We start from the raw sequence: 13,240 nt of genomic DNA, 5'->3' as shown, positions 1-13,240 counted from the left end.
AACATTACACTTGTCTGACTGAATTAGTCACATTCAGATGAAAAAGTCACGCCTTGCTCCCCCATGTAGAGTCATATGACTAAAATTCCCTCTCTTGTAATGCACATTCATTCTTTACATCAATTAAATGGAACTAGAACATACATGCGTGTAAAACGCACAAGCTGGGACTTCCAGAGTAATGTTTCCACATCTCACCTAACTACGAACTATGGGTGTGGCATAACAGGCGTCGAGCTTTACGTCATCGACTCGAACGTAACGTAAGCGTACAAGCCCGCGCTCGCCCCCTAGCGGAGAAGACGAGAGAACGCTCGCTCATAATGGGTTGTGAAAGTGGAAAGTACCTTATGGAAATCCCCTACTGGCTTTTATGTACTGGTATCAATCGGGCTGTCTAAACTAATAGAGCGTAGACTTCGCCGTGTTTTGGACGCGTTTCATGCGAGCAGTGAAATCCAGTGGATCTCTTTTAAAGCGCCATGAACGATTAAAGTGGACTGAGTGAAGTAGCAGCAGAGCCAGAGCATCTTATGGGCTTTGTTGGTGGATACCGACATATTGAACAGGTAAGAGTTGTCCGATTCATCGCTGCCCGTTCCCTCGCCTCTCTAATGTCGCGTCCAGACTCTATCCTAAAGCAAGCGAGGTTGATTTCTCCCATATTGATTGTCTCAAGCTCAAACGGCAGGCTGTCTTGCACGGACGGATACAGTCTTGAACGCCACGGATTTGACAGCCATTGTTTGCGAAGACGTCACTTATCAGCGATTAAGAACATTAAACGGAGAAAACGTTCTATTGTTGCCATGGGGACATATCGCTTCCTTTCGAGTGTTACAGTGTTGCATTGTCTAAGGGCTTCTGTCAAGTCAATTACGTAATTCGAGCGTCAGCAACTGATGTTACAATATTTTCGCATCGCTCTCTATTGTCCCCGTTGCGCTTTGTGCTTAATAAAACTGTGGACGCCGCTTTGTCGCTTTTCCCCACGACAACAACGTTGCGAATATTTCGCGAGAGGTATTTAAGGGAACACTGTCTGAATAAGTTGTCCCTAAAGAACCTCGGCAGCTGAGACAAATAAATGGTGCCCTTGCAGTCAATGGCATTTTAAAGCCGTCAGGTTCCAGTCAGCGTGTCTGAACCCGGCTATTATCGCCTGTTCTGGTAGTTTTGGAGAATTCATTGTGGGGGTGGACTAATAAAGATCTTCGCCTTTCACTCATCTGACCTCAAGAGCCCTTTACCATGAGACTGGAATACACCAGCAGCTTTCAGGGGCCACCATCAGTCTTTCAGTTCTTCACCTTTAGGGTGGAGGGAAATGAGGGGAAATTCTTATTTGTAGCACATGGTCGTGGGCTGAGCGCTCCTGACAATGGTGTTTTTGTTTCATGTCTTCTTTCGCAGAGATAGATTGGTTCCCCACTCCAGATCGCCATGTCCCAGGGCCAGAACTTCCTGCCCAAGTTCCTGTTCGTGAGTAACCTCCTGAAGGCCGTCAAAATCAGAGAGCGGGTGCCCAATGACGTGGTCAAGCCTTCGGCCAGCAGCGGCCTGATCCATCACCTGCGTAGCATGCATCGCTACACGCTGGAGATGATCCGCATGAGCCAGTTCCCGCAGGCCTTCCGCGAGGTCATCCAGGCGGCCATCTTGGACCGGGCCATGCAGAGCTCGCTGGAGCAGGAGAAGAGGTTGAACTGGTGCCGCGAGGTCAAGAAGCTGGTGCCGCTGAGAACGAACGGTAACTATGGCGTGATTTTATCGGCTAGAAGTCGCAGCTCCCTTTGAGCGCTAACGGTGTGTCGCGTTTCCTTCGAACGAAACAATTTCAAACCGCTTGCATTGGCTTAGGTTAACTAGATAAAGTTTTTCTAAACAAACTTTGAAGTTGGCTTGAGAAAGAAGTAGTTTTAAAAACTTGAATTTTGAAGGTTTTCGGTTAGTTTTAAGTTTTAGTTTAGTAGTTTTAAAAGCTAGCTAGCTAAGATAGATAGAATGGTGTCTTGCGTTTCCTTCAAATTAATGTTTATTTTAAACCATTTGTATTGGTTTATATTAATTAACTAGATAGAAAAGTTTGTCAACAAACTTTGAAGTTGGCTTGAGAAAGCCTGACCACAAAGTTTGAAGTAGTTTTAAAAGCTTGAATTTTGAAGGTTTTCGGTTTGTAATTGTTTTAGTTTAGTAGTTTTAAAAGCTAGCCAGCAAAGAAAGAAAGATAGATAGATAGATAGATAGATAGATAGATAGATAGATAGATAGATAGATAGATAGATAGATAGGAAGCTTAAATGAGTCTCAATGGCTTAGAAATAGTACACAAAATGGCCGCTTGAACTGAGTCTAATGGGCTTCTGGCAGTTTAAATTTGAATTTTGACAGTGGCTCATTTGAACAGTCTGTCCATATAAGTCTATGGGATTTTTCCGAGTTTTAATCGTAATTTTTTTTTAGGAAACCCTCAACCAGTTGAATAATAGGACAGACATGAAATGGCTTTTTTAATTCTTAAAAAAAAAAAAAAAAATTCTTGAACTGACCAAAGTATTTAAAGGGATAACATTACATTAAAAACTTACATTTTAACATTAGATGTTAAAGTTTTTTATGTTAAAAACATTATTGTTTTATATAGAATTGTTCTATAGTTTATACTGCATTTAATGTAATTACATCAGAAGTATCTGCAATTAAATTACAGAAAAATTCTGAGTAATCCCTTCACATTTCAAGGGAAAAGTAATTAAATTACAGTAATTGATTACTTAGTAATGCATGTTATAGCTAGTAATTGGCTGGTATACAAATAATCAATCACTATTTTGCCATTTTTTTTGGCTGATAATCATGTCTGCTTGGTCATTTAACAAAAGTGATACTACTTTTTATTCAGTTCATCACAGTGTTTTTATGAACATTTTAATTCCTATCGTTATCAGAATTATAACTTCTGGATATCACCAAAAAAGCCATATCGTTAGACCACTTAAAAAAAAACAGTGCTTCACAGCAGACGGGAAAATCCTGCACTGTCTGTCACACTGATGTTTTTCCCCCTTAATTCTACAGCACAATTTGATTAAAGGGGCCGTGCCTTGATGCTGGGCTCACAGCGAGCTCTTTATGACTCTGACGTTGCTCTTGCTAACTCAGGGTCAGGTCGCGCTGCTCTTCTCTTATGAGTAATGCTGCAGGGGAAACTTCTCTGTACTTGCCATTGTTGCTCCATTGTACAGTCACTAGTTACTGTAACTGAAATTAGGTAAATGCAGATTACACACATCTCATTTTGTCATTACATTTATCTGAAATGGTCAACAATCTACTGTTGGTTGTTTGGTAGTTTCATTATTTTATGCAGTTGTGTTAGTATGTCATTTTTGTCATGTCTAGTTCCTGGTAGTGGATAGGTTCTCATTCTTGTATTCTGGTAAATTTCTTGCTTTTTTGCTGGACAACACATATTTTTCCTCATAACGAAATGGGAATTTCCTGTTTAAAATCACACAGGATTATGAAAGCGCTATACTGGAATATGTTTAAAACAGATTGCGCTGATATGATCCGTAACAGAGGGGAACTGGAATAAATATAACGCTCAAATGTAATAACGTAATACACAATGCCCATCTCAGATCAGCTCACAGGGGTCAGGTTTCCTTCAAAATTTGCATCTGTCTTAATTTTCTGTCCTGATTTTAAAAAAGGCCTTCTGCATGAAATAAAAAAACACCTGTTTGCATAAACTGTACATTTTAGACTGTGTTTGTATTTTACTGATTTATAAAGTGCCTCTTTAGGATTTCAAGGTTAGTTAAATAGTTTGATCAATAGTCTGATGTCACAATTGAAGCAGAGAATGTCTAAAGTTTGAGAATGTGTTTTGTACATTTACATTTAGAGCTGCACGATTCTGGATAAAATGAGAATCACGATTGTTTGGTTTCATATAGAGATCACGATTCGGAATATACAACTAAACAAAATAACATGTAATTTATTAGAGGTTCCGACAAAATATTAATTGCTGGAAAAATTTTTTAATTTGAATAAATTAGTTAAAAATTGTTTTGAATGATTTTAATGACTTATTAATAAATACTTGTTTCATTACTGGATGAATCAGTGTTTTTGATCGAATCTTTTGAATGAATGATTGAATGACAAATACATTTTTTAACAGTCACTTGTCACCAACTAGTGGCGTGAGATGTAATTGATACAACCGTTATTTGAAGCGCCAATTCAGTTTGGTCTATTTTGATCGCTATCATAGACATCAATGTTTATATCCTAATTTTAAACTTTTATCTCGGTACACAGCAAAATCCCCAGAGTTAAATCAACTCTGCTCAGATTACATATGGTCCCTCTCTATATAGTGTTAAAGTAACACTGAAGCAGAGTTAAAGTTAATGAAATAATTAAGTGATTAATTAAGTTATGATTGAGCAGTAGTGATGAACACCTGCTGTTAACAAGCAGAATCACTGAAGAGAAACACAATAACTACAAATGACTTCCAGCCACAGCCTTAGATAAAATCAACTGAAAATAAAAGACATTAAATCTCTCAAGATCTGATTAAAAAACTCCACAAACAGCATATTATCTCATTAACTTTAACTCAGCTTCAGTGTTATTTTAACTCTGTGTAGAGAGGGATCATATGTTCTCTGAGCAGAGTCGATTTAACTCTGGGGATTTTGCTGTGTACTTCTGTGATGATGTGAATATTTGTAACACAGAAATAACTACTATGTGGTTTGAAACAGCTTTCTGGATCAGCGCGGTAGCACAAACACAGATTTGAATGTTCGGGTATGGTTTTGTCAAAGGTTTAATGGACATGGGCGAATCGTTGTCATTAAAAAACAAAATAAGATGGCGTGGGTGTTCGAATCATGATCGCGATCTTCTTACGATTAATTGTGCAGCTCCATTTACATTTATGCATTTATCGAAAGCAACTTACATTGCATTCAAGAGAATCATTTTTTATTATAATTGTTGTTGTTGTATTCCCAGGGAATTGAACCCATGACCTTTCCACCATTACACCATTACTCTACTGTTGAGCTATATTTATGTTTATGTTTATTGTTAAAAAAAAAAAAAATCTCTCTCTCTCTCTCTCTCTCTCTCTCTCTATATATATATATATATATATAATATGATGCACTGATACTAAATTTCTCCACCGATTATTCAGAGTAATATCTGCCGATACCAGTAGTTTGGGGGTTCTGCCTTTTATACCTTCTTTTAAATTAATGATAATTTCATTATAATTAATAATTTTATTTTTAATTAGTACATTTTGAAAGAAATGCAAATAACTTTATTCTCTCCATTTCATCAACTTGTTTCAGAGTAAATGGTATCAATTATAAAAACAATACTTAAACAATATATAAACACATTTTAAATTCTGAAGATTAAATTAATATTTCTTAACTTTCTGAATGTTATTAATTTTATAAGTACAATTAATATTGAACATCAAATTGGTTTTTCACATAGCCCAAATACAGTGCATTTTCCTGCTCTGATTGACAGGATATATCGGCCCTAACTATCGGTTGTTTTTAAACTATCGGCCGATAGCCGATAGTGTGGAAATTTGTTTTATCAGTCGATACTGATTATTGGCCGATATATCGGTGCATTTATATGTATAAGTATTTCTTTATTTTCTATTAAATCACATTACATTTATGCAACATATGAGTATTGGACTAAATTGGAATGGACTAACTGACATGGATAATGACTGCTGACAAGTCGAGACAAAAATATCTGAGGCAAAATTACAAAGCTTTAGGTTAAATAGTGTGTGTGTGTGTATACATGAATTACAAAAACAAGTGTTAAATTCTGATCGTATCGTATGACAGTAAAAGCGGACAATGTTATCATATTTACTCAATGTTTAATCACAAGGCTCCACTTTTCTCCTGTGACCATTATTGCTGTACGTGTTGAAAAGGATGTGGTTGTATAGCAGATGTTGTTTGTATCCACATTTTGTGTGTTCCTTTTCTGTTCTGTATTGTATTGGGGAAGCTGATTTGAAACTGTAACTTCCCAAGTGGCAAGTTTCACATAATTTAAGTGTTTAAATACAGTCAAGCTGAAAAAGATGTTAATCTACACTGCAAACTTTAACAAAAAGTAGCTAACTACTTTAAGAGTATTTAAGGAGGGAATATCTTTATAAATATGTAACTCGAATCAAACAAAATGTAATCAAAAACATAGTGATGAGCAGAAACATAAAATTTAATGTGCAGGGACAAATTGGTGAATCTTCTATAATATAAAGTACAAGTGAATTGCTTTAAAGAGGACATTGAGCTCAATCTGCTGTAAATCTGCATTCTCAAGCAATGTGGCAAAAAACCGCAACTCGTTGGAAATTTGTTACTGGAAAAAATACTTATTTTGAAAAGTGCTTCTGGAAAATGTGGTTCAGTTAGGTATTGTTATAAGTTAGCATCACTACTTTTAGATAGTTGGAGTTTGCAAGCTCTTTGGACTTGAAATGTTATCAATTCACATTCAGATCCATTTGTTTATGAGAGTATGATTTAGAGGTACAACAACACCTTTCTTTACTTATTGTTGACGGTCCTACAAAAACTTACTCTTGTGTAACAGAAAACAGTCTATTATGCACTGTGCAAATAATTTCCATATACAAACCAGTTAAAACCTCCCTCTACTTTGGAAAATTTTGTCTTTGTGTTGATAGCAGGTTTAAAGAACAGGAACTAGATCATATGTTCAGACTTCCCTTATCAGCCCTGGAGATGGCATAGGCACGGGTGCAGGCATTCCTGTACAACATTGCCCCTCCTCTCTGGAAAGTCCAGATGCTTTATATCATGGCTCTGGTGTCAAGAGGAGTCAAGGGAAAGAAAAAGTTGAAGTGAAGCCCTTATGGCGCTTAATCATAGAATCACATACTAGGGAAATTCCTCACAGTTGTGCGCAGGCTGTTTCACACAAGCACACATGCAAATGCGTACGAATGCATTCGTGCGCACATGTTGCACAACATCAGAAAGAACACAGAATCTAGGCCATGGGTATAGCGCTGCAGTGCATGCTCTTTTTACTTACAGGTTGTTTTCCCTTTGAACTGCAGTGGTTACAGTAAAGTTACTGATTTACAAAAGTATTTTGAGATTTGTAAATAATTCCCTATAGGTAGCCTGACATGTCCAAATTGCTGTTGGGGTGTTATGAGGAGTTGATTTAAATGCTTTTGCAGAGATATGGTCACATGTCCTGTTTTAAAATGCACGCAGTTGGATGAAACGGATATCTTTAAACAGCTTTAACACCTCTGTGGAAATCCCCTGAATTGCTTTTATCTCATCCTTAATCTTGCTTCTTGACAAATACAGCTGAACTAACCTTTAGGTGTTAAAGATATTGTTATCAATGTATGCAACAACAAAGCAAAGATTGTATAGTTTTCATTTTCTCAGAATTATATTTTGTTGCTATGTAATGCATGTCAACAGGTTGCTAAGGCTCTCTCTGTTATGACAAACTAGATGATTGTGAAAATCCAAACAGGAACTGCAAGTTTCGTAGCCTTTTTGTGAATGCATGAATAACTCCTTTATGAACTTTTATGACCTGAGGTTTTTTCCAAAGTAAAGCCAAATCTCTAAGTGAGTCTATCTGCAAACGTGATGATGCAAGATGATCCTTCAGGACATCCAATATATAATGGCAGACCTGCATGCCGCCATGTTTGTGCACATTTGTGATTGATTACTCTGAAGCTGCAGGAAAATAATGCCCTGAAGTCCCAAGCCAAGTCAAGTCAAGTCACCTTTATTTATATAGTGCTTTTTACAATGTAGATTGTGTCAAAGCAGCGTTACATTGATAACTGGTACATTATTTTGGCTGCACAGCAGCTCTACAAGCCCTTGTGACTATCCTGAGGTTTCCTGTGTTTGTGTGTTTTCATTCAGGTGATGGGAACTGCCTGCTCCACGCAGCCTCTCAGTACCTTCTGGGGGTTCAGGACACGGACCTGGTGCTCCGGAAGGCTCTTTATGCAGTGCTGAAGGAAACGGACACTAGTAACTTTAGAACACGCTTTCAAACAGAGCTGCTGCACTCTCAGGAGTTCACCCAGACTGGCCTGCGATACAGCACTTTGGTAAGCACTTCCACCTTCACAGCCAACTTGTAAAATTGTCCTTTGTCTGGCATAAACAGCCAGTCAAAAGATCTAAACGTTGTCCTTTTGATATGAGAACTTATGGATATTTGCTATTTGTTTTGTCTCAGAACTGGGAGGAGGAATGGGTTAAGATTGTAGAAATGGCTTCTCCAGTTTCCAGCAGTAATGGCCTACAGTTTGACTCTTTAGAGGATATTCATATCTTTGTGCTTTCAAATATTCTACGGAGGCCAATTATTGTTATTGCAGGTATGTATCCATATACAGCAGCATTTCAGTGGTATTGCACAAACACTTCTTCATTGGAGCAATAAAACGCTTCATTCTTTGAACACAAGTGCATTAACATAACCATAATATATGATATTGTTTTGTTCCTCAACAGACCAAGTACTTAGAAGTATGAAGTCTGGTTCCTCTTTTTCACCCCTCAATGTGGGGGGCATATACTTGCCTTTGCATTGGCCTCCAGGAGAATGTTATAAATATCCCATAGTTCTTGGCTATGACTCCCAGCACTTTGCACCCCTGATCACAATCAAAGACAGTGGCCCGGGTACGTCACTACTAGACATTGCACTACTCTTTAATGTGCTCTTACAAGTTGGCCCAGTGTATTTGAATATTTGACCTTTGTGACCCATTCAGAGATCCGTGCGGTGCCGTTGATAAACCCGGGACGGGGAGGATTCGAAGAGCTTCGAGTGCACTTTCTGACAGAGAAGGAGCAGCAACAGAAGGAGAAATTGCTGAAAGACTACCTAATGCTAATAGAAATCCCTGTCATTGGCCTGGGCTATGATCCCACACAGATAATCACTGCAGCCAGGTATGGACTAAATACACTTTTTATTGAAGTCTTGCTGGTTAAGCTTGTTTAGAGGCCTGGTGAGAACAGTCTAAAATACAACAAGTAGACAAGTAGAATTAGTTGTACTATTTACTTGGGATAAATACGTAGGCATTACCTAAAAAGTTGTGGTGCTTTGCCATGTACCTTTTTAAATCTTGAATCCTTCCTCCATCAGACTGGATGAAGGCAACCTACCTGAGGATATGAATCTGATGGAGGACTACCTACAACTGGTCAACCATGAGTATAAGCGCTGGCAAGAGGATAAGGAGTCTTTATGGGCACCCCAATCCCAGCGTCCCCCTCCCTTCTCAGTCTCCCAACTCTCCCTCATTGAGATCCGCTGTGCCACACCCCGCTGTACCTTCTACGTCTCGGTGGACACTCAGCCTCATTGTCATGAGTGCTTCGAAAAGCGGCAGGCGGGTCGGAAGCCCGAGGCCATTTCCAGCACAAACCAAACCTCATCCTCAGACCCAGAGAGCCGAGGGAGGCTGGAGCGCTCCGTCCTGCCTAGCCCGCGTTCTGCACCCCCTACGGCCCCCAGTCTAAGCCTTTACAGTGAGACTCATGCCATGAAGTGCAAGACACCCGGATGCTTGTTCACACTCAGTGTGGAGCACGACGGGCTGTGTGAACGCTGCTTTACGGCGAGGCAAAACCGGTCCGCAGCCAATGGGCCACCGCAAGGCCCTTCTCATGGCTGGTGCCATGGTCAGTGGTCGTCAGGCGGCCGGGAACGAGAGAAGGAAAGGGAGAGGGAACGAGAACGAGAAAGGGACACAGAGAGGTGTGTTATGTGTCGACAGGAGGTCTTTAGGATATTTAATGGTCTTTGCCCACCCTGCATGCAGAGGACTGCTGTTTCCGAGAGGGGGGATGCCCAGCAGCAGGAGCCTAGAACAGAGGCCTCACTGTGGGCACTACATAGGGAGACAGAGCGCACTGGCACCACCGGCCACACCTGGCAGACGCCTGCTGCCCGACAATGTAAACGCTCTGGCTGCCAATTCTTCGGAACACCAGAGAAACTGGGATTCTGCACTATATGTTATCTAGACTACCAGACCAATCACCGTAAGTGCAACTATTCTGAATCCACACAAAGTTCTTGTAGTATCTCTCTAATGAACAAGAAATATCTCTCAACTACAATAAGTTATAATGTCTCCGCTTCCTGTTTGGTACAGGAAGCAATTTATAGGCATTGTAAAGTCGACCCCTGGAGCAAAGATGTGATTTTTGGCTGTTTTTGTTTGTATAGAGGCCACTCCTGCTATTGTCCAGCCCAGGCACACATCCGAGGCAGGTTTTCAAAACTGTCCGCGGTGCCGGGGTCAGGGCTGCGGTGCCGAGGGAAAGGCCATGCTGGAAGGTTACTGCAACAAGTGCTTTGTGAAGGAACAGAGTGCTAGACTCAACCAAGCTGCTAGCAGGGGCTCTCATTCCCCACCTCTTGTCACGGTAAGTGTCCTTATGTGCTGTCGTTTGTTGTTGCTGTGGGGCTCTGCTTAAGTGTTGAAGAACCAATAAGACAACAAGCTCTGTTGTTTCTGTCCAGCGGGCCTCGAAACCACGTCCACCTCCGATGCTCACCCCGGCACAGTGTCGGCGTAGTGGATGTAAGAACCTCTCCCCTGGTTGCACGGACCTCTGCCCGGACTGCCTCAGCCGCGGCCAGCGAGAGGGTCGGCGTGCCCAGGCGCCCAAAGAGAAAAGCAAACAGCGCTGCAAGACGCAGGGCTGCGATCACTACGCCAATCAAGAGAAACAAGGCTACTGTAACGAATGTGACCACTTCAAGCAGATTTACCGAGGCTGATGTTAAGAAGGGCCCAGTTCATTGCGCATGCTGGTGAACACTCTTACACAAGGACCTTTTTGCCCAAAATCCCCCACCTGTCTTGGGCAGGGCCTAAAGAGCCCGGTGGTGCTGTAGAATTGGTGATTACCTCTCAAATGAAGTTTTGGTCATTTGTATCATGTGTATAGAACTGATGTGAGATGCTAGCATACAGAAACTAATGATACACAATGACGTCTAGTCACACACCTGTGGCGTCTGCTGTTTATATTGAACAGGGTAATTAATTGCAAACTTTCTTGAAAAATTGAGGAGAGCATGTATAAGAATTAATCAGTTTAGCAACAAATTTGACCAAAGTTAATTTACCGAAAGATATGTTGCATCGCCACTGTGGACCGCAGAAAGCCAACAGGCCTTTTGGAAGTACAGGAATAAGACGTACAGGGTATGCAGAGACCACCGAAGGACAGCATTTGATAGTTTATTCATAAAATGTAGGTTAAGTGCCAATGAGAGCTCGCTAAGCGGAGCTCGAATTTCATTTCCTGCTGCACCATTTGATGTCTGCGAGCAGTACGGATCTGTTGCCTTTGAGAATGTTTTTGTTTACCATTGATCACTTCTTCGCAAGTCCTTCTTGCTCTTGAAACTATTTCACTTTTGCTTGCCTTGCTAAACTTCATATGACTTGGTCTGTTCTATTGAATGGATATGTTCATTTTTCTGTGGCTGAAAAATTCCTTAAGTGCAATGAAAACCCGATACTTGACACCTCCCCGATGTCTAGAGCAGGTGACAATAAATTAAGCTGAAGGGAATGGCCATGCCAAAAAAACAAAAAGAGCTTAAAAAATTTTGTCTGGAATCTCCCTCCCGATAAACAGATAGGCGACAACAAATAAGTCCAAACATAAACACGCCCAGGTAGGAAACGCCCGCTCCTAGATATGTGAACTCCCTGTCCAGCCACATTCTTTTGGTTGCACTACTCTCCTTTAAACACACAATGCCTCAGTCTATTCTTTGCATATGTTTAGTATGCACAAACTGACATTCTCTATTTGAATATTTCCGAAATATCTGCAAAGACGTACAAAGAAAAGATAGTTAGCTCCTGTGGCATCGTTTATAAAGAAATAACTGTCTGTGTTAAACATTCCCATCTTTGAAGTCCAATATTGTGCAAGCACATTTAGCTTTGTCTACTTGAGAATTAGATTCATGTGGGCCTATACAGAAATGTGCTTTGGATAAATGATACACAGAAAAATCTGCAGTCGAATCATAAATTTAAAGAGTGTCTACTCTTCAACTACTGGATCTGTTCAGTCAGTTCAGATCATCACAAACTTGCACAATACTTAATAAGCTGCTCTGGAATTAGGAACGGTACTTCTGACTTACAGTACATAGTGACATTCCAGTTATAGACCTAGAGGAATATAGATGACGAGATAGAAATTTTGTGCAACCTTTCATATAGATTATCGTATGAAAAGCCTTGTTTTTTGGTTTGTTTGGTATTTATTCACAGCAAATATTATCTGTAATGTGTTTCAAGAATTATTTATATGTGGTCCTGGAATAAATTATTTTTAATAGAAAAACATAAACCAGTTTCCTGTGTCTGTTTACCTTTTTTTTTGGTGCTTGAAATACATGTTAAAACAAGAAGTACTAGAAAGTGCTTATAAAACAGTGCATCAGTAGTGATGCACAAGTGTATTACGTATTAATAAAGTAACAATAGTTTTGGTACTGGTAGCAAAACAACGTCACCATGCCAATGGCTTCCATTAAATAACTAGTTAGGTAACTGTGGTTGGGTGAGTTTCCGATGACCGCTAGAGGCGGCACTATATACAAGTACATAATCGCAGTGCCAGACGGACAGGTTGTAAGAATACACCAACAGTCACATAATGACATGGGTTGAGCTATGAGGAGTACTGACCAAAGAAAAATAACTTTTGCAACTATCCAGAAATCACAGAACCACATTACACAACTAGTGTCCTCTTTCATACCTCCACATTCACCTGAAAAAGTAGTCAAGGCTGCTCCAGAAAAAACTGCAGAATTGACCTTGTGAAACCAGCCAAAGAGAATCCCAGGTGGCAGCATCGCAGATATCGGCCAAGAAAACCACAGTCACTAAAAATGGTCTAATAGAGTGACAATTGAGATCTCTATATAAGGGCTGCTGTTAACATCCAAATTATAGGATCAAATCCATGGTCCCTACACCACGAAGGGAAAGGTTTCTTAGACTATGTCTACATTAACCCGGATATATTTGAAAACAGCGTTTCTCATCCACACTGAAACATCAGAAAATGCAAAATTCACATTACTACGCATG

The 13,240-nt window shown here is 40.1% G+C and overlaps 1 protein-coding gene across 1 annotated transcript; it reads left to right on the top strand.

Moving 5' to 3' along the window:
• The first annotated feature begins 248 nt into the window (after positions 1-248).
• On the top strand, positions 249-12,491 carry tnfaip3 (tumor necrosis factor, alpha-induced protein 3). Its single transcript, XM_048205875.1, has 9 exons — positions 249-569; positions 1,414-1,750; positions 8,004-8,194; positions 8,326-8,467; positions 8,604-8,774; positions 8,867-9,047; positions 9,247-10,148; positions 10,336-10,535; positions 10,633-12,491. Exons 2-9 carry the CDS (start codon positions 1,444-1,446, stop codon positions 10,891-10,893), a joined length of 2,355 nt encoding a protein of 784 aa, XP_048061832.1. The 5' UTR covers positions 249-569; positions 1,414-1,443; the 3' UTR covers positions 10,894-12,491.
• Positions 12,492-13,240: the final 749 nt, after the last annotated feature.

This window comes from Megalobrama amblycephala, linkage group LG10, assembly GCF_018812025.1.
Source record: "Megalobrama amblycephala isolate DHTTF-2021 linkage group LG10, ASM1881202v1, whole genome shotgun sequence".
Taxonomy (NCBI): domain Eukaryota; kingdom Metazoa; phylum Chordata; class Actinopteri; order Cypriniformes; family Xenocyprididae; genus Megalobrama; species Megalobrama amblycephala.
The sequence above is the reverse complement of the archived record's forward strand: the minus strand, read 5'-3'. Positions and strand labels throughout refer to the sequence as shown.

Excerpts from the sequence above, each read along its gene's own strand:
- tnfaip3 (XM_048205875.1), top strand. The coding sequence starts at position 1,444 with ATGTCCCAGGGCCAGAACTTCCTGCCCAAGTTCCTGTTCGTGAGTAAC. Across the intron at positions 8,775-8,866 it reads AATCAAAGACAGTGGCCCGG|AGATCCGTGCGGTGCCGTTG; the intron begins GTACGTCACTAC and ends TGACCCATTCAG. Across the intron at positions 10,536-10,632 it reads ATTCCCCACCTCTTGTCACG|CGGGCCTCGAAACCACGTCC; the intron begins GTAAGTGTCCTT and ends GTTTCTGTCCAG.